Genomic DNA, 21948 nt, shown 5'->3' with positions numbered 1-21948 from the left:
GCACTCAAAGCCATAGGGAACACTCCTGGGCTATTTTAAGTTTTATTTTCTAATTTTATTTTGAAAACACAATCTTTGTTTTCTTTGGAATGAACGTTCTAAGTTGGATGGCTTTTTTTCTAAAATCCAATATTCCCATAATTTATATGAGTTCTCGATCAACGGCCGAATTTTGAGATGACACCTTTAGGCTCTGATTTCACCAACACAAAAACCTGTCCGATAGGAAGGTGCGCTGACGCTGCCTTCCTATGTAAACATCCCAGGCACTTTGATTCCGTGTCGAACACTCATTATTTTTCTTCTTCGTTTTGTCAGAATGTTGGCCACAATCCCCAAGAACTATCTCCACGTGCCTGTGAGCCTTCATGAGCGTCCCTAACCCTAAAAGGAACACGTGCGGGGCTTGGATGAACCTTGAGATGTGCAGGTGAGGCCTCCGCGAGGACTCCGACAACTATTCCCAAGTGGGCGGGGACTCGCGGGACCCCGCTCTTCCGGAGCCCAGACAGGGAGGAGCCGCCGGCCGCGCAGCGAGACCGGCGCCCGCGCGGGCAGCCCGGAGGGGGCGTGGCCGGCCGGCGAGGGCGGGGCGGGCTAGCGGGGGCCGGGCCGGTGGGCGGAGGCGGGTTCTGCGGGGGCGGGGAGGGGCGGGGCCGTCGAACGGGGGTGGGACCGACGGGAGGAGGCGGGGCCGGTTAGAGGGGCAGGGCCGGTTAGAGGGGCAGGGCCGGCGGATGGCTGCGCCGGCAGCCCGGCGGGGCGGGGCCGGTCGGCGGGGGCGGGCTCGCCCGGGTCGCGGTCGCCGGCGTGTCTACTCGCGGCGGCCCAGAGCCAAGGCCATGTACTGGCGCCGCGCAGCACGGGGTGGGACGCGGCTTGTCCGGAGCGGGGGCAGGTCGGCGGGCCGGCTCCAGGGGGCAGCGGGAGTTTCGGCCTCTGGGTAAGGGCGCCGCGACCACCACCGGCAGGACGTGGCGCAGAGGCCTCGCGGGGGTCTGGACCTAGCGGTGGGCGGGGCGGCTCTTCCCGGGGGCCGGGTGGGCCCTGAGTCGATGCAGGTGTCGAGGCCCCTCGGAGGGCTGGGGGCCAGGAAGGGCGGGGAGGGAATGTTCCCTAAGCGCTCAGGTTGACTTAAGGATCACGTTACTCTCAGGTTGCAAATACCTGTCTTTGTTCGCTTGTACCTCCCCTCCCCCTCGGTTGCTAGGTAAAATACAAGATGCTCTAATAAATTGGTATTTCAAATAAACAGCGAATAATGGTTTGGTTTAAGTATATACCAAATATTGCACGGGACATATGTAAGCTAAACAGTTATTCGCTGTTTATCTGAAATTCTAATTTAACCGAGCGATCTTCATTCTCATTTGCTAAACCTGGCAACCCTGCGGCAGGAAGTGAAAGTGGCGCTTTCTACCAAATCGCCAAGTCTTTGAGGATAGGACGGTTGCCTATTCATGCTGAAGTCGTCCTTGGCTCGAGCGAGGACGGTGAATACCCGCGGCTCCCAGGCCTGTGGTGCGAGACCCACTGCCCAGACGGATGCTCTGCCCACCTCACTCCCGCGCGGCTGGCCGGGGCTGTCCTGTCCGCTCGCCTATCTGTGCATCCATCCCTCTGTCTGGGAGTTTCTTCCTAATTCCTTGATCTGGTAACTCCTACCAGTTTTACAAGACTCCAGGAACTCTTGATTAACCTTCTATGCTAAACTAGAGAACCCCTCCGGAAGGTGCCGATCATATAGTGTAACTATTTGACAGGTCCTTGAGGCTCTTTGTGTTCTTCCAGCGATACGTATCCCTGGGGCATTTCGCCCGTTTAGCACATAGTAGGTGCTTCATAAATGTGGCATGGCTAGTGGCTGCTTCATCAATGAAACGTTTATTGAACACCTGCTGCTTTCTCGACTAGAATTGGAGAAAAGTGCCTTCCAGAAGCTTTCTCTTTTCTTTGGTAGAGAAGAGGTTGATGTTTCAGAATGCACCTCCCACCTCCTCTCTTAGTACCCAAGAAAGCATTGTCTTATGAAAGTTCTACTGGAATTCCTGCTTCCAGAGTAGATACAAATAGTAGATGGTTTAGGGATGATAATTAAATGCCGGAATTGAGATGAAAAGGACGTGTTTTCTTAGTTAATAAGACAAATAGATTTCTGTGTTATTCCACCCCTGCACCCCTTAATCTCCTTTTTCTGTTCTGGAGGCTAGTTAGAGAAGCACACAGGCCCTTTTGATATTAGTAAACAAATACTTTGTAAACTGATATTTTGTACTGATAATAAGTAAAACTTTTTTCTCTTTCATAAGTTTGGATATATATTAGCATATCGGGTTTTTTTCAAATGGGTCTCATCTGATATATTGTCTTTAATGTTTAATAAACTGCACTGCCTTTTAAAATTCCTTTTAGGATGGGGAACAGCACATCGTCATCTTTGGGGAACACAGCAACTACTCCCATGAATCAGATCCAAGTGAGTGATGTGGGACATGTAGCAAAAAACTTCCCTTGGTGGAAAAAGAATTGTCTTACACATTTAATATGCTTATTCTGTATCGAAACCTGTCATAGTACAGCAAATGAATTACTAAGTTCTTATATATTTTTAAATCTGCTATCAAAATCATGCATGTGACAAAGAAGTTCTAGATCATTTTGTCAGTCAGAATTTATGAGATTTATCCTTTTGTTTTTTTTGACTGTGCTGCATTGCTTGTGGGATCTTAGTTCCCCAACCAGGGATCGAACCTGTGCCCCCTGCAGTGGAAGTGTGGAGTCCTAACCACTGGACCGCCAGGGAAGTCCCTATGAGATTTATTCTTAATGGAGCCTTCACTTCCCTAAGCTGGGTCTATGTTGTTGGCTGCTCTTACCATCTCACCCAACGCAGGTCTACTGCTGATACCAGTCAGGTTGCCCTTACCCAGGGATAGTGTTTGGTTCTGGTCTGGGAAGCTGTTTCCCTAATACAGAACCTAGTTTGCAGTAGTTACTCCATGACCGATCCTCTCAAGGATACTGTGCACTGCTGTGTTCTCTTGTCTTTCTCTTGCTTGCACTGCGAAGCCCAGTTAAGTCTGCCTCAGAAAATGCCTCTTGTGTGTATGTTTCTGTTCCCTTGTAGCCCACAGGACATACTCATATGTCTGCTCCTCACCACCAAACACCACTTCACACAAACATTTTTGCCTTTATTTGGCTACAGAAGTATCCACCCACAGCCATTGACTATAACAGTAATGTTGGAGACCTATAGTGAGGGATTGCCTCTTTTAAAATAAGAATAGAGGGGGCTTCCCTGGTGGCACAGTTGTTGAGAGTCCACCTGCTGATGCAGGGGATGCGGGTTCGTATCCTGGTCCGGGAAGATCCCACATGCCACGGAGCGGCTGGGCCGTGAGCCATGGCCGCTGAGCCTGCGCGTCTGGAGCCTGTGCTCCGCAACGGGAGAGGCCACAACAGTGAGAGGCCCGCGTACCGCAAAAAAAAAAAAGAATACAAAACCATGGTGAGGTGGGAGACTTCCCTGGTGGTCCAGTGGTTACGACTCTGCACTTCCACTGCAGGGGGCGTGGGTTCGATCCCTGCGTGGAACTAAGGTCCTGCATACCGCGTGACTCGGTCCAAAAAAATAAAGAATACAAAACCATGAACTATTTAGCAAGGACGAGGTTGAGAAAAGGTGAGAAAGAAGGTTCAAAAAACTTGGACACTGTCACCTTGTGTTTCGGCTCACTTTGGAACCTCTCCGTCAGTGTTTGTACTACGTCTCAGCTGCCAGGGTGCTCCTCTCTCTCTGAATTATGGTCCATGTGTCTCTAACCTGAGGCAGCACAGTGAGGAAGGCGCACTGGCTTTGGTGTTGGGACAGGTTGGGTGGAATCCCACCCAGTATTGTGAACTTCCCAACCTCAGTTTTCTCATCTATAAAATGGATTCAGTAGTACATCTCTGGTGTGTCTGGCTCTCCCTGAGATAGACTTCTGTAGTAAATATTATGAGTGAGCAGGAGAGAAAGCATAAAAATAGACCAATCTGCAGACACCTAGACACTGACCTAGAACCCTTCTGACACCCAAGGGCAGATATAACTTCTGAAACACTTTGCCTGGGTGCTCTACTTTCTGATTTTTAGTCTTCTTGAAGGTGCTGCTTATAACCCTAGGCAGATGCCTAGGTGCCAGACATGTCCATTCAGAAACGCTTGAAGTACCTGGGCATTGATATGTCTAGGAACACAAAGCTCAACAAATTTCACAGGTGACGCAGATGCATAGCAGAGTCTCAGGGTCTTTGTGATAAAAGCCTGGAGAGTAGCCTCCAAACCAGGCTGATATCATTAGAATCATCTGGAAAGGTTTTTCAAAAATAGCTTCTGACCTCTGCCTCAAACCCATTGAATCAGTCTTTCTGGAAGTAGCATTTCCAGGAACAACGCTGTGGGAAGACCTTATCAAAACAGTAATGACTTTTTTTGTTTTGTTTTTTTTACTATAAAGATACACAAGAAGGAGTGGAAGTTGAGGGGTAGGGTAAGCTGTTGTTTACATCTGGATCAGTGAAAGCCTTACATTTTAAAGAGAAATCATACATCATTTCTCACCACTGAACATTTAGGAAATGGTGATCATTTTGTAAAGTATAAATATATCGAATCATATGCTCTACACCTGTGACTAATATAATAGTGTAAATCAGTTATATTCCAGTTTTTTTTTTTTTTTTTTTTTTTTTTGAGGTACGTGGGCCTCTCACTGTTGTGGCCTCTCCCGCTGCGGGGCACAGGCTCCGGACGCGCAGGCTCAGCGGCCATGGCTCACGGGCCCAGCCGCTCCGCGGCATGTGGGATCTTCCCGGACCGGGGCACGAACCCCTGTCCACTGCATTGGCAGGCGGACTCCCAACCACCGCGCCACCAGGGAAGCCCGTGTAAATCAGTTATATTCCAGTTTTAAAAATAGCAAAGAAGGGAATTCCCTGGCGGTCCAGGGGTTAGGTTAGGACTCCACGCTTCCACTGCAGAGGGCACGGGTTCGATGCCTGGTGGGGGATATAAGATCCTGCAAGCTGCATGGTGCAGCCAAAAAAAAAAAAAAAAAAAGGCAAAGAATGGTTAAGATGGTAAAAAAAAATAAAGAAAAAAAAGTTAAGGAAGGTAAGGAGTTAACTCCTGAACACCTGAATATTTGAGAAGCAGTATAGCAGAGATTAACTACCTGGGCTGTGGCATCAGACTTGCCTGGGTTCAAATCCCAGCTCGCCCACTTCTCAGCTGAGGACCAGGGGTAAGTTATTTCCCCTCCTCTGTACCTCAGTTTCCTCATCTGTAAAGTGGAGGTGATGATAGCACCTATCTCAAGACTGTAGTGAGGTTTAAGTGAGCTAGTAAAGTGTTGAGAATTGTGTCGGCACACAGAAGTGTCTGCTGTCTATGAATTGGCTGTGATTATTGGTGTTATTACCCTTTGCCAACACTTTCCACCTGTCACATCCTTTTTTTCCTAATAATGTTTCTTTGTCCTCAATCTACGATGAGAAAACAGATTGATGGCGACTGAGTTTGAGCCCTGAATTGTGAGACTCCAAAATCCATACCCTTTCTACTGTATCATGATTCCTTTCTGAAAGATAATGTCTAGAATTCAAATGATTTTTTTGTTCTGGTTTGTTTTCCTTCAGGAAGTCATTTCTAATAATTGCGTGGTGATTTTCTCCAAAACTTCTTGTTCTTACTGTACGATGGCAAAAAAACTTTTTCACGACATGAATGTAAACTATAAAGTGGTGGAATTGGACATGCTTGAACACGGAAGCCAGTTACAAGACGCTCTTCACGAAATGACCGGTGAAAGAACTGTGAGTACATCTACTGTGGTGCTTTGCCCCGAAGTGGGGACTGAGTTGGGTCACCTCGGGCCTGTGCCCTCATGATGGGAAAAGTGAGCCAGACATACTCTGAGAATCTTAATTGATACAGAAATGGCAGATCTGGAAACCAGACTCATAGACTAGGAAACAGCAGAGTTCATTTGTTTTATTTTTATTTTTGCCATGTGTGCGTGTGCGTGTGTGTGTGTGTGTGTGTGTGTGTGTGTGTGTGAGGCGGGAGGGGTAATGGTGGTGTTGTGAGTGCTGGTCTACGAATCTTTGAGGTCCTCCTGGGGCTTTTTCAAGATGAAAACATCCTTCCTTCCTCCCTTGAACAGTGAAGACCAAGGGTTGGTCTTCATGTTCTGTGCTAATAGGAGTGTTTTCGGGCTCCATGTTTTTATATTCTTGCAATCTGTGGATTTTCCCATAATATGCATTATCAGAAAAACGCCCTGGCGGTCCAGTGGTTAGGACTCCATGCTTCCACCGCAGGGGGCACAGGTTTGATCCCTGGTCAGGGAACTAAGATCCTGCATGCTGCGTGGCACGGCCAAAAAAACCCCCCAAACGCCCCGGCAACCCAAAACAAACAAACAAACGAAAAATAGATAATATTGCCATTTTCCTTCTTGTTTATATGTGCCTGGAAGGAGTTGATAGTGTACTCTTCCTCTTTAGTAAACAATGGTAAGAAAGAACCACTTAAACATTATTAATAATTAGAGATTACTTTATTTTGCCTTTTATATGCCATAGCGATGAGACGGAGTGGGTAGAGAGTTAGATTGTCCAGGATTTAAATCCCAGCTGTGTCATTTACTATCACTGTGATCTTGGGCAAGTTCCTGTGCCTCCTCTTCCTCCAAAATAAGGCTAAAAATAATACCTACCTGAAGGGTTGTAAAGTTTAAATAGGTAATTAGTCAAAGAGCTTCGTGTATGTCTGGCCCATAAAAGTACTCACAGTGGAATATGTATTAGCCACATGTGAATGGCCTTATACTTCTGACACCAAGGTGCCATCTAATCTTTTGTTTATCCAACAGGTGCCAAGAATATTTGTCAATGGAACTTTTATTGGCGGTGCAACTGACACTCACAGGCTTCACAAAGAAGGGAAATTGCTTCCACTAGTTCACCAGTGTTATCTAAAAAAAAGTAAGAGGAAAGAATTTTAGTGATGTAGGTGCTCATAACTTTGCTAATAAAATGTCACTATAGGGACCTCCCTGGCGGCCCAGCGGTTAAGACTTCGCCTTCCAGTGCAGGGGTTGCAGGTTCGATCCCTGGTCAGGGAGCTAAGATCCCACATGCCTCGCAGCCAAAAAACCAGAACATAAAGCAGAAGCAATATTGTAACAAATTCAATAAAGCCTTTAAAAAAAAAAAAAAAAAGTCACTATATATTTAAAGAGATAATGCCTGATAATGCCTTTTAAATATTCGAGGGTATTTTAAATATATGAATTCATGAAAAAGTTGTAAAAAATAGTGAACAGTAAATCACGCTGGAAACCTCTTATTTGCCAGTTCTTGAGTAAAATGGATGATATTTAAAACTGAAGGAGTAGAGTTATATCAAAAGATAAGGAAAGAATGTGTTTTATTCGGAATTTATAGATGAATTTTACAACCAAGAGCTAGAAAGTAAGCATTTGGGACTCTTCTGTATTGTATTCAGAAGGAGTTAATGCCTTTTCTTTTCTAGCGTTCAGTGGTGAGCGCTGATAGGTGCCGTCTCTGCAAAATAAGGCTCTCACTGATGCAGTTGTGAACTCGGTAGGGATATCCTTGTACTGTATTGTGACAAGCCTTCACACTTCGTGCTTCTAGAGTAAAAGAAGTATATTAAATTTGTAGGATGGAATGAAATTCATTTTAGAAAAACCACATTATTCATCTGATGATTTGGTAGTTCTAGAGAATAAAACGGCACCTCTGGGCAGAAATTAAGAGGAGGAAGATTTCAGCGTTGTATGAGGATGAACTGCGGAAACAGTTCAGAAATACACTTGAGTTATAGTGTGAGGTGGAGAGTTCTGCTTTCCAGAAGGTGTTGGAAGCTGTTGGAAATGTTCCATAGGGCATCCAGGTATTGGATGGGAGATTAAACTGAATGTCCCTAAAGTAATTTCTGATGTAGATATTCTTCGCTTCTGTGACTGGGAATTCTAGCTGATCCCACAGAGTCACACGGGGCAGATTACCAGATGCTGGGAAGAGAAAACTCTTCCTCAGAGGTGGGAGGAAGATGGACTTTAAGAGAAGCGGTGAGCATCTGCTTTCTGCTTAAGATGGATCAGAGAATCAGGGATAGTCCTGCAGAAGACAGCTGGTGGCTTTTTTTGCCATTTGCCCTCAATGATGCTTCCTACATGGTCTATTAAGCTGTCGTTAGACCTTGATAAAGCAAGAATTTGGACTATTGCATTCTCACGTGATAAGTTATAACTGGAATGGAACAGTGGAGGCATTCCTTTAGCCCTTTATTTTGCATTATGTCATGATGCGAAATTCCTGCATGCTTGCTATGTTGTAAACTCTTTGTTAGAGAGTAGAGGAAATGTTACCTCGTGTGATACTGTGATTTATATTAAATATATATTTGGTCTTCATGCCATTCCTAGCACACAGCTGAAACCCCTGGAATTTCCTGTGAGAAGAGCTATTAAATTGTCTTTGGTTATGTTAATGAGGTGTTTTTCGGAAAGCCCCTGAGGATGGAGGCTGGTTGCCTGGGGAAGCTTGTGATTAGAAGGTTGGAAATACCAGCCCCACCTCCGACCTCTGGGGAGGGGAGAAGGGCTGGAGATTGCGTTCAATCATCAATGGCTAATCAATCCTGCCTGTGTAATGAAGCCTCTGTAAAAACCCAAAAGGACAGGATTTGTGAAGCTCCTTGGTTGGTGAAAACGTGGAGATTGGGGGAGAACAAAGTGCCCAGCGAGGACACGGAAGCTCTCCCCTTTCCCCATACGTTGCTCTATACTTCTCTTACAACTGGCTGTTCCTGAGTTAGAGGCTTTTATCGTAAAGTGGAAATCCAGAAAGTAAAATGTTATCTCTGAGTTCTGTAAGCTGCTCTAGCAAACTAATCAAACCTAAGGAGGGAGGGAGAGGGTTGGTGGAATCCCGTCTATATCTGGTTGGGAGAAGCACAGGTGACAACCTGGACTTGAGATTGGCATCTGAAGTGAGGGCTGGAGGGGACAGTCTTGTGGGTCTGAGCAGCTGCCCCGATGACATGCCAATCCTGGCTGACCGAGGATTTAACTAGTTGTGCAGGAGCTAGTTACAAAGCCGAGGATTAACAGGAAGAGATTTCGATAGGGGACTGTAACAGATTCTCAGTGGAAAAACTCATATAATTGGTGCTGGGGATGAGGGTTTCAGCATAAATTTTGGGGAGACACATTCAGTCCATGACACCATAAATTACAGCTAGATAAAAGTATATATATATATATATATATATATATAGAAAGTATAATGTAAATCTAAGGCAAAACTAGGTATGAGGGGTTTCAGCAGCTCTGTTTTTTCTTTCCAAAACCACAGGTTAGAAAGAAAATCATGACCAGTTTAAGAGAAAGTAATGATATCGTTTTTTTTTTTTTTGGTCCTCTATTTTTACTGTTAAGATCTGAAAGACATACTGTTTAATATTTTAAAAATGGGCCATTTGTTTTCTCACTTTATCACTAATCAACTTACACATAAATTGCCAAAATATTTAATTGGGAAGCTGAAAAACTGCTGAGAAAAAAAGGGGTCATTTGTTTAAATATATCTGCATTTTATTATTTACTAATATTTTAAAAAATACCATTTGAACATTTTTTTAAAGGCAAGTTTTCTTGATAAGGTTTAAAAGGAAGTTTTTTTAAGTTTAGTTTTCTTCATCTATGAGATGTATACAGTTGACCCCTGGAACAACGCAGGGCTTATGCGCTCCAACCCCCAACTTCAAAATCCAAGGATAATTTATAGTCAGCCCTCTGCATCCAAGGTTCTGCATGCCCAGATTCAACCGACCGCCGTTCAAGGGTCCAACCAGCCATTCAGGGGTCCACTGTATTTGTGATCTTCCTTTCTCCATAACTGTTCACTGTCATCTTTAAATGGAGAACTATAGAATCGATCAAATGTTCAAAGTTTTGGTGGGTATATTCATATGCAACTTGTTCTCACTCTTCTTCATAACCTACAGCTCAGATCTTAGAACTTTTAATATGAAAGTTTTACGGGAATTCAGAGAAAAGAAATTTCTGCAAATTGGCACTTAAATATTTTTATTTGCATAGTTGACTTTTGGTGTTAACTTTTACCAAAGGCAACTTTTACCAAAGGCAACTTTTATTTTCTTATTTTTAAAAATGTTTATTGAAGTATAGTTGATCTACAATGTTGGATTCGTTTCAGGTATACAGCAAAGTGATTCAGTTAGATATATATATATATCCATTCTTTTTCAGATCCTTTTCCCTTATAGGTTATTACAAAGTATTAAGTATAGTTTCCTATGCTATACAGTAGGTCTCTGTTGGTTATCTATTTTATATATAGTAGTGTGTATATGTTAATCCCAAACTCCTAATTTATCCCTCTCCCACTCCCAAAGGCAACTTTGAATTTTTTTTCACAAAAGAATCCTGTTTTAAACTCTTTAATATGCACTTTTATTAAATCCAGTCGTTTTGATCCTATAATTAATATCCATTGGAAAAGAATCCCCAACCACATATTTTAAATAATTAAATAATAGTTATATACAAGTAGCGGCATTTTAAGACCAATATTAATGGTCAGACCTTAATTTCATCTTATTCAAATGTTATAAGATTGCTAAGAGCCTTACATTTTATAAGGCATATAATAACCTTAAAATTCTTCTTTAAAGAAATGGAAAGACAATTACTTGATGTGCATAGAGTTTATTTGGTACATCTATCAATTTTTACAATAATACAAGTGACCAGAAACAGTTCACATTGTGTCCACCTGCACTCCATGTCTAAAATGATTTATCCAGTATGGGGTTTTGCAGGGCTAGAAAGGAGAGTCCAGATTTTGCAGTATTGGTGAAAACTGTTTTGTCATGAAATAAATTTCATACATTAGTATTTCATCCATTTTCTATCAGAAAACAGCAGAATTACATTGCTAGGTATGTTATTTACAGTGAAAACTTGGAAGACTCAACAAAGTTATCAGTAAGTTGATCAACAACAGACCTAGGAAACCCCCTGCCCCTCCTTTCAGTGTCCTTTTTCTTTGAAATGGAACTTGTTATAAATTGAACTTTATATACTTTTAAGCACCAGCTTGACAATTTAAAGTTTTCTCTCATTTTTATAAAATATTCCTGCTTTGAAAGGCAAAGTGAATGTAAAAATGTGAATGTAATTAAACATCACTGGCCTGGATACTTTTTATTGCAATAGTCACTATGTCTTACAACTATATTCACTTCTTTGAATGAATTTGCTGGTAGGCTTGAAACAAAATATTTGCCTTTTGTCTTGAAAAATTCCCTTAAAAAATTAATCATTTTTGGAACTGTACAACTATATTTTTCATTCAGAGTGTTTAAATATGCAACTTGGTCCTTGGAGATCAGTTACAGAGTCCAGCTTCCTGGATAATTTGTTATACAAAACAATAAAAAACCTTAAACTACCACAAAATATTACTGATGTTAACAGTCATGTATGTATAACACATCAGTGTCCCTAGATTATCCTGTTAACGGGTGCTTAAACAGCTAATGTACAATCAGGTTTTAAAACTTAATAATTAAATTTCCATTCTTTATGTAAAAGAGAAAGCTGTAAAAGACCTTTCGAGTTCTATACTTCAGAAACACTGACACTATTAAGGCATTACTTAATGAACAGACCCTATGCAAAGTACGTATGCCTGTGTTGGAGAGCTAGTCATATTTTAAGGCAGTCAGAAGGCTCATTTTTTTTCACTTTAAGGCTCTTGCATACTTAAATTTTATTCTATGCAGCCATTAGTCTGTATAATTTAAATATTTATTGAGTGGTCAAATATGGAAATCAAAGCCTTTATATAAAGCAAATGGACAGTTTAGAACTAGATTATAATACCTCTTCCCCATTCAGTTTTTTTTAAAAAAGATGATTTTATATCTCATCTCTTGGAGAATTTCTTCATTATCAGAAGCTGGCAATAAAAGGAAGAAAATATAACTCAAATGCATTACAAGTTGTCTAGTCACACCATACCGAATTGCAAGCAGTCCATCTTTAGAATAATAGTGAACAAAAACACTTTTTCTTGGTTACCATTCATTAATTGTATAATATGTTTAATTTGGCTATCTATGGATTCTAAACAGTTTACATTGCAAATAAAGCCTAATAAGTAATTTAAACAGAAGTTTCAATACAATGATTGTATTGATATAATTTCCATCAATTATGTGGTAATGATATACAGCAAGACTTTAACCTCATTTACTACACTTAACAATCCAAGTATTCATTAAGTGAAGCCAGTGAAGTGTAGCTAACTTACTATTTCTTTTGTTCAAGAACAGATTCTGATAACTTCTAAAAGCAAAGAAATTTAAATATATTTTAAAATGAAGTATATTATCACTTGTGTTCATAAAATTAATATGACACATGGTGGTGCTAAATTAAATAGAAGCAAAGGGAAAAATCTCCTTAGGCTCAGAAACATCTTTTATATCTTTTCATTGTATTTACAAAATTAATTCTCATTGAAAATAATCACCTTAATTTTAGTAACTGAATTTTGCAACATAACTCCTAAGTTTATGTTTCTTTCTACCAATTTCCTATATAATTTGGTATTTTCAGGGTTTAGGAAAATGTGCCATTTATTATAGTTCTATTCAGACAGTAAGTTTAACAACATTATTAGTTTTCTACGTGAAAAATATTACCACAGGATTAATTTTTAAATTAACTTCCTAATAATTTTTCAAAAGCAAATAAAACACTCACCAATTAAAAAAATGATGAATGTGGATACGTGTCATTTACAAGACCTTTTATGCTACAAGCCATGTATATATAAGCTCTGTGAAGTATTTGGTAGACAAAGATTTTGTGGGTAGTCTTTATAATTATGGAAATATGAGCACTGAGACATGCTATTTTCTGAAAGAGTATTCACTTAATTATTTTTCAAAGGGTGCTTTTTCTAAGAGCTAGGTACATCTATAATTACAAACAAAGGCTGAATAACTGCAAACATTTCTGCAAACATCTAATATAAAAGGTATACAATATAACTTGATTTGGGGAGATAATTATCAATTCAATTATTGTTTCAGGAGACCTGCCCATTATTAATTTGAAAACAATATGACCTTAAATCTATATGGAACAAAAAGCAATCTGCAAGATGTATCCCAAACCTAAATATGGGTGACTTTCCTGTCATTTATTTTATTACTCAGGTACAGCAGGACTAGAAAAGCAAACAGAAGACCAAAATGTTAGAAGAAAGGAATTTTAAAAGAAAAAAAAAAGGTATAGAAGGAATCTTCCAACAAATAATGGACTAGGGAGCAAGTAACTGGGATATATACTAAATTAAATGCATACAGTAAATACAACTAATGAAATAGTTTAACTTATCTTTTTTCTAATTCTCCCTTGTGCACGTTTACATTGATGCTATCTGACGCTTCTCTAGAGGGGATACAGCCTTAACGAATCACCCAAGTCTGTGGTATACAAGACTAGAATTTTTCATTTGTGATTACTAACTGTAAGGGACTTATTGAGAGATCTGTGGGTATATCATCTTTAGGGCAAATTGAAGTAAGTCCAATAAGTGATCACAACCATTTCCCTTTAATTATTGTTTAGATGTAGCTTTACTGTGCTTCCACAGATGTTTCTTAATTGTCAGATCCTCAAATTTATTCAGAAATTCTATCTTAAATTTCCAAAATAATTTTAAATTGTTTTGCAGAAAAAAATCCTGATTAACTGATATTCTATCGTTTGTAGATTTACCTGTTATTTTAAAACATTAAGCAAATTTTTGTAAGACCATCTTCTCATTTAGAGTATGAGTTAGTTTTTCTTGATCTATCTAATGGAATATATTCCTTTCTCTTATCAGAAAATAGTGATTTCTTTAGTCATTACCTTTACTGTTAAAATTTTTCTTCCACATTTTCCCATTCAGAACAGGAGTGTTTAAAAAAATTATTGAGCCTACTGAGCTGTTTTTCTAAAACATTTTATCTTTCAAAACATATATCCTATTAAAAGTGTTTTTAATTTTTTTAAAAAGTTCTAATTTCTTTGCAAGCCTTCTTCCCAATTTCAAGTTTTATACAGATATAAAATCACTGATTTTTCTATGAGCCAAGCATCAGATATGTTACTTTTTAAAGATAGCAAAATTGAATCACATAGGTTAAACTGGTTGTCTACAGTCACACAGTAAGTTAGATAAAGCAAAAGAGGTTCCAGAAGGGTATAACGCTAAATCCCATTCACTAGTGTCTTCCTCACCAATATTTCCTAAAATGATGACTAAACTAAATAATACATAAGTGTTAGTAAGTGGAATTTCCAAGAAATTTCAATTAACAGGGATAGGGTAGGATCATAAGATTAGTTTTTGTTTTACTAATTACAACTATATCCTGAAAATATTTACATATTTTCTAGGAAATAAAGTTTACTTTTCTTAGGATTGTTTTTTAGAAGCAACATTTTCCTAATCAGCAATAATGCTAGAAGTAATTCAGAAAATAAAACTTCTTTATCACTTGAGTATATTTTATTCATATGAGGTAAAGTATTTTTATTCTTTCTATATGACTGTGTTATATAGCAATACAGGTTATTAAGACATTAATTGTGCTTGAGGGTTACTATGAACTACAGAAGTATACATGTTCACAAGTTCTGTTTTTCTACTCCTAAAGCAATCATGTATATACATTATTTCCTAATACCTAAAAAGATAAAAGTCTTGAATAATTCTATTTTATCACCTATTCTTTTAAGTCAATGTCTTCCCATTTTGTCGGGAAATGAACACTGGAATGGGAATGAAGAGACCAAGGTTTCTAGATCTAGATCTAGGGCTCCAAAGTCACACTCTCTCAGACCATGGATCCTTAAACTAACTCAAACAATTACCTTTTAAATTTCTAAGGTTTCTTCCAGCTCTAAAGCTCCATGATTTGAAAATAAAGCTACCTTCAGTGGTGGCTTTTAGTTTTTTCTTTCTAAAATCTTACCATTTAATAGACTTATTTATGTGACTTCAAAAAAGTCACATCTAATCTTACTTCTGCTGGATTTAATATTAGTTCCTGAACATATCTGTCTAAAAACAATATAGAAACAATGTTTAACTGAAGGAAATAAACGTTTATACTATATTCCACTTAACATTTCTATTAGGAATAAAAAGTTAGATCATGTTATAATTTTTAATTTAAGAAGATTTTGGGGCTTCCCTGGTGGCGCAATGGTTGAGAGTCCGCCTGCCGATGCAGGGGACACGGGTTCGTGCCCCGGTCCGGGAGGATCCCACATGCCGCGGAGTGGCTGGGCCCGTGAGCCATGGCCGCTGAGCCTGCGCGTCCGGAGCCTGTGCTCCGCAACGGGAGAGGCCACAACAGTGAGAGGCCCGCGTACCGCAAAAAAAAAAAGATTTTGGGTTTACTTAAAGAATTCAAGTACTATTACAAAATTCTGTTAGGTTCTTTAAGCTTTAAATTCAATCTGAACGTAATATTTTAATGTATCAAAAGTAGCTAACATGTCAAATCCAATGCCTGACAGAGGATAAAAAACAGATATCAGAAGCCATGTATTTTTTTTTTGGCGGGGGGGGGGGGGGGTAGTGGTGCTATTGGCTTTGCTGACCAAAAAATCAGGTAAATCATAATATTTACAAATTGCTACCAGTGGCCTTGAAGGAAGAGCTACATATCAGACAAGGCCAGCATTAATTTATCAAATAAGTTTGAAAGGAACATTGTCTTATTACTCCCAGAGCCCAAATTTCTCATGAAACAGAAGAAAATATACAAATTCTAACATTACTTAAGTCCCTCTGCCCCCCAGAACATAAAACCTCTAACCCCCAAGCACGTGAAAGTATAATTTACATTTACTAGTTTGACTTTTCATATAATATTGAGAAGGGCTTTATAAATCCCCAGTAAATCTTTAAATACATTTAAAGAACAATACATAAAAACTGAAGTTTTATGTGCACATTATCTTAGACAGCCATGATATAATTATGAGCAAATATACTGGCAGTTCAACAGGTTAAACCTCCCCACAAAGAAGGGATACTTGCTCAAGAAAATAGTGCACTTTATAATGAATAGGAAGTTTAATATACACAAATAAAATAGAAAAAATTAATTTCTTACAGACTGGTTAGTGATAATATGCCACACAAAAATTGCCTTTCAAACCTGAAAGACCTACCTTGCTTTATTATTTTTTTATACTATCAAAAAAGAATATTTTGTCGCAAATGAATAATGGACAAAGCCACAGATGAATAATGGACAAAGAGAGAGGAGGCCACTAACATGTTTACCATTAGAAATATCTAAAACCCATTTACAATTGGCTAAAAAAATAGATAAAAGTAATTAAAACAATATTTTTAAAGTAAGGAAAAAGCTAATCTGGCTATGTTTGAGATTTTTTTTTTTTGTTTGAGATTTTAATTGTCATACTTTCAGATTATGAATGGGGGAGTTAAATGCTTGAAACATCTGTTTTCATTTAAGAGAATGAAAAAAAAAAGTGTGCCTACATGTGGCTATGTTGTTATAAGCCAGATGAAACTGTCAAGTCATGCCCCCTCACTCACAGCAATAAACAAACAAAAGCAAACCAAAATAGACTTCTTTAGCTGACACAAACTTCAGATCTCACGGGTTTCCCTTATGTTTCTGGTTAATGGTAACAATTCTACAAGTGTAAATTAAACCACAGAAACAAAATATCTTTTTCACTGACTGAGAAAGCTGCTATTTATGTGACTGTAGAAAACTGTTAAAGGAATTTGTAAAACTCATTCATAATCAAATGTCTTTTGTTTTTTTTGTTTGTTTTTTTAACCCCCTTGGTATAAAAGTTTACAAATGAGTTTCATATTCCATCACAGTTACATGGTCCAGTGCATTTCAGAATATTTGGACATTATCAAAGTTGTCCTTTACCAATGAAAACATTTAAGAAAACTTTAGGCATTTCTCAAATAAGTGACATGATATGGAACTACTTACACTTCTGGCTCTCTCTTCTTTTAAGTACAAATGTGATTATTCGCCAAAGCAAAACTGTTTGACTATTTTACAGCCTCTCGACAAGAAGTTCTCTATTAGATAAAGGGGGCTACAGTGTATTCTGAAGCTATTTCCCAAGAGCTAGTTTAGTAGACAGAAAGAACTTTGGGCTCATCTTATTGTTCCTTCCTTTTTTTTGGTAAGGTAAACTTTCCATTATGCACATACTATACCATCATCCTACTGCCTTTCATTGGATTAAGATTAGCTGGGAAGTAGCGGTGTATTAGCGAGATCACTGATGGCAATGGACCTCTTAGACTGTGCTGGTGCATATGATTAAATCATATCTAATGTGAAACTTCGAATCACGTCCAGAGCTCCAGTATCAAAGCCACACATATCTAACATGCCTCTATCATCTGGGTCTGCAATGGTAAAACCATTTGATGTCATTCCACAGACAATCAACTTGGCTGGAATATCCATATTCTGTAGGAAAAGATCAAAAATATTTTAAAAATAGTATGTAAGCAAAAGCAAATTTTAACCTAAAATTAAAACACTTTAAATTCTATCACAGCTTTTCATTTCAAAGCCAATTTGTTTTTCCTCCATAAAATCTGTCAATCTTCTGGGGCCAGACTATGTGATCTTCAGAAGAATAGGTTATTAATAAACATGTCAACAAGCTGCCTGAAATTCCTGCTTCTTTGTTCAATAGTTATTACTCATATTACAGGCATAGAACACATTCCTGAGCAGCATAGGGACTGTGTACTTATGAAACTAGTCAGGATATTCAGGGGCATGACATTTTTACCAACATGTCAAACCCTGGGGCAGTATGTAAGGATATATATAAGGAAACAGTTCCCTGGGGTTATCGATTTTTGGTTTATGACTTTGCTATGTATAACATATACGTCACATGTAATAACCTGTTCTCTACAGCTATGATTTCAGGCTAAAATAATTGAGTTTTTGAGAAAAACCAACAATCACTGAGTGTGCACTATGTCAGACACGATGTACTCTTTAGGCAATTTATCTAATGTAATTGTTATAACAACCCTAAAAGCTACGTAGTACTTTTAACTACTATGGCACATATCACAGTAGTGATGTACTACTATGACATGTATCAGTTAAATATTGATAATTCACTTGGGTCCACAGTTAGTATAACGAGAAAGGCCCAGGACTCAGAACCCAGGCTGTCTTGACTCCGAATTCCGTTCTCTCACTTGTTCTCAAACTTAAGCATACATCAGAATCCCCGAAGGGCTTGTTAAAACACAGTCCCACCCCAGAGTTCCTGATTTAGCAGGTCTCCCATGGGGCCCAGGAATATTCATTTCTAACAAGGTGCCAGGTGATGCTAAGTCTGCTAGTAGGGAAATCACACTTTGAGAACCACTGCTCCTCATCAAGCTCTATTTCCACTTCCGGTCACACTCGCCACAATTCAAGTGCTCCTCAGGCCATGTGACTGGTAGATTTCATACTGGATAGTGCAAATATAGAACAATTCCATCATTTCAGAAAGCTCAACTAGAGAGCACTGATTAGAACACAGAAATACCCATAAAGCTTAAAACACAGATTACAGCTTTGCTTTAGGTTTATGTAATCCTTAGCAAAACTCAGAAATGATGCTTTAATTTTTCAAGGAGCACACTGAATCATTAAAAATTTACAGTTAAGGTAACAAAAATTTTGATTGTTATCGAAAATACTGTTTGCAAAAGATATTAAAATGTATGGAACTGGAACTTGTTGAAATAAATTATGTATGTATAGGTAGTACTTCCTTATTTCCAGAACTGGTGTTATATTCCTACACAAAGGTACAGAACTACTGAGTCCAGAACGGGCGTAACATTCCTATACAAAGGTACAGAACTACCTTCAGTATCATTTTTTGAAAAATATAGTCAATGTTTGAGAATCGAATCTTATTTGGGGTGAGAAAGAATATTAGAATTTATCTGACCTTTCGATATTCCCTCAGAGCAACGGCAGGATGGACATGTCCAGCAAAGGTCTCGTTATCAGTGAATACTATGAAGACATCGGCAGCTGTATTTGTGTTTCGAGCCCAGATCATTGGAAGAGAGCAATCAGTTCCACCTGCTGGGATCTAACTCGGAAAAAAAACCATGGATAAGAATACAAGAAAATGCCCTCATTTCTGTACTGACATGTCTGAAATAATTAAATACTTAAAAATACTATTTTATAGGTTATTTTGTTTAGACCCAATATATGGGCTTTCCCAAGGCTTGTAAATATATTTCTGATTTTGTGTTCATGAGAAAGTTGAGATGAAACAATTTGTTCTCACAAATTTATTAATATCAGGAATGACATCAATAAATTTTTATATAATACATGTTAAATAAACTTAATAAAACAGTTTCTTACCTGGCTCATAGCCATTAAAACCTGTTGTAAGGTCATATCTGTAGTCACAGGACATGGTACCATTTCATCTGAAAAAGCAACTATATGAGAATCTTTTTCTGTTCGTGTGACAACCTGTAAAATTCAATGGTAGTAATTTTCAGTAGATTTGGGGGAAACAAATACAGTATCTTGAAGTTCATCTTTAAAAGAAAATACCCTATGATGCTTACTTTTATTTCTAAACTTGTATTACTGTGTTTGGAAACTACACAGTAACAGTGGTATAACTTTCAAAGTACTTTCACAAACTCTTATAAAGAAACTGGTTTTCACAACAATCCTTTGAAGCAAATAGAGTATATATTATTATTCTCGTTTTATTAAATAAGGAATAAACCCACAGAAGAGAAGCCAAGAAGCTCGCCTATGGTTCATTTACTTGTTATTCAGCGACAGAGTCAGGCTAGAACAAGTCTCCTGACTGTTATTATTAGTTCCTGATTTTTAACGTCTATATTCATTAATAATTTCTCTAAGCATTATCGGTTTCCTTAAAAATACTGGTAATATTTAATCTGTTGTTGTAAAATTAAAATTTCTACTCTGACTTTTCTTTAGACATGCTTTTTCAATATACCTACAATATTGTATATACCTAAGTATAAAAGTATATACAAGTATACCCAAGTATATATATAATACTTAAAGCTTTGCTTAAAACAAGCAAAAACATAATTCTTGATCATATTCAACTTTATAGTTTTGTCCCAGGGTAAACATTTTTAGGGTGGCAAAATCCTAAATTGTCTTAGGTGTTCTCACCATGCACATTGCTGCGGCTACTGTGCTAGCGTTGAGTACACTACCCAAAACTCTTTGGTTCATAGAAGCACTGACATCGATTGCCAGTAAGAAACGCTTTCCAGCTGGCTCAACTGTCTAAAGAGAAAACAAAACCAAACAATCATTAAAAGCAATCAAAGAAATGATAAGTATATTAAATTTCTAACGAATCATATTTACTTAATTTTCATTCAAAAGACTAAGATAAAAGGCCTGATATTTGATTTACCAATTGACAATTACAAATGCTTAGCTTTTACTAGAGGTAAAGCAAAGGAAATAAGACGGCCTATTTATTAATTTAAAGAAGTTATCATCTTCATTTTTTAAAAAATCTTTCCACATGAAGTAAACTGGGAATTTCTAGTAAGAAAGTTTTTTGTGGTAAAATACAAATAAAATTTACCATTCCTAAAAAAATTACTTCCTATCAAGACAGAAGAGATCTACTACTGATTAACAGAAAAGCAGAGGACAGAGGACCAAGTCACAGGGCTCCAGAGGAATGCAAAGTTTTAAATTTGGTACCTTAAAACTTATCAAAATGATCTTAGGATAACTGGTTGTTGTCCAAAGGTAGAGAGAAGTACTTTATTCATAAGCTTACAATGTTAATTATATATTCATTTTCACATGAACTAAGAAAAAACAAATGAATAATCAAAAATGGTTAAACTACTAATATCATCTTTAAAATGTGATATTAAATCCTAACTGGGCCTTTTGTTTTAAAATAAAAATCAAACCATTACCTTAAATGTTTTGTAAAAAGCGGCATCCAAAGCTTGCAAAATTTCTTCATCAGGGCGCCACTTCAGTTTTCCTCTGAGCCCATGACCTGTTTTGTAAGTTTCTAATGCAATTAAAACATGAAACGGATGTATACGAGCCTAGAAACACAACCAAGACAGAAAGCAAATGTCAAATTCAAGTGAAAAACAGTAACTATTTCTTTTAGATTTTTGTTATTATGGCTAATAAATCTATTCCATAAAGAAAAGAGAAAAATGAGGACATATTAATCTTAGATTTAAGAGTCAGTGCAACTTGGTCTCTGAATACCTAAAAAATGTGCCAACCGCATTTCCAAAATTTAGGAGCCAACTTTTTCAATTAGTAATAGTTAACAAAGGTAATGCTTACCTTTTTTAACAGTTTTTCATTACACAGCTTTTCACATACTAAAGACACTTCTGAGTTTCCTGGTTCAAGCACTGAATTAGCAGTCATCTTTCCAAGATTCCTTAGTAATGCTGTAAGAGGCATTTCTTGTAACAAAGCCTTCCATACCTATTGCAATAACACAGATAGAAATATAAGGAATTAAGGGTAAATGAATATGTATAACATAGCTGTATCAATTAATAACATAGACTAAGTATTTCTTTTGGGGTTCAGAGCACGTTCTAAATAAAAATTGGTGTGAACTGGTCAAAGGCTCATCAAATAAAATAACTTGCTCTTTACTAGGGTAAGAAACTGACGTATATTTTGTAAAGGAATTGCATATAAGAATTTTATTTATTTATTTTAAT

The 21948-nt window shown here is 38.1% G+C and overlaps 2 protein-coding genes across 4 annotated transcripts in view; one reads left to right on the top strand and one right to left on the bottom strand.

The window, feature by feature from the left end:
• The first annotated feature begins 757 nt into the window (after nucleotides 1-757).
• GLRX2 (glutaredoxin 2) lies at nucleotides 758-19322 on the top strand. 2 transcript variants are annotated; one of them, XM_065873568.1, is made up of 5 exons: nucleotides 758-943; nucleotides 2413-2480; nucleotides 5687-5859; nucleotides 6921-7056; nucleotides 19176-19322. In XM_065873568.1, exons 1-4 carry the CDS (start codon nucleotides 843-845, stop codon nucleotides 7050-7052), a joined length of 474 nt encoding a protein of 157 aa, XP_065729640.1. In that variant the 5' UTR covers nucleotides 758-842; the 3' UTR covers nucleotides 7053-7056; nucleotides 19176-19322. The 2 variants fall into 2 exon arrangements, with proteins under 2 accessions (XP_065729640.1, XP_065729631.1); XM_065873559.1 differs by lacking the exon at nucleotides 19176-19322 and having other exon boundaries at nucleotides 843-943; nucleotides 2413-2476; nucleotides 5683-5859; nucleotides 6921-7087.
• Nucleotides 10889-21948, bottom strand: part of RO60 (Ro60, Y RNA binding protein) — a 24480-nt gene continuing 13420 nt past the window's right edge. Inside the window, exons 3-9 of one of the 2 annotated variants that reach the window (XM_065873545.1) lie at nucleotides 21557-21703; nucleotides 21166-21303; nucleotides 20393-20509; nucleotides 19589-19702; nucleotides 19158-19304; nucleotides 17575-17653; nucleotides 10889-10923 (exon numbers count right to left, since the gene is read on the bottom strand). In XM_065873545.1, the coding sequence (XP_065729617.1) occupies nucleotides 10889-10923; nucleotides 17575-17653; nucleotides 19158-19304; nucleotides 19589-19702; nucleotides 20393-20509; nucleotides 21166-21303; nucleotides 21557-21703 (777 nt within the window). Of the gene's footprint in view, nucleotides 10924-16414; nucleotides 17654-19157; nucleotides 19305-19588; nucleotides 19703-20392; nucleotides 20510-21165; nucleotides 21304-21556; nucleotides 21704-21948 lie in introns of those variants that run through there. The other variant, XM_065873536.1, reaches the window with a different exon arrangement.

The sequence above is a fragment of the Phocoena phocoena genome, chromosome 1, assembly GCF_963924675.1.
Source record: "Phocoena phocoena chromosome 1, mPhoPho1.1, whole genome shotgun sequence".
NCBI lineage: Eukaryota > Metazoa > Chordata > Mammalia > Artiodactyla > Phocoenidae > Phocoena > Phocoena phocoena.
The sequence above is the reverse complement of the archived record's forward strand: the minus strand, read 5'-3'. Positions and strand labels throughout refer to the sequence as shown.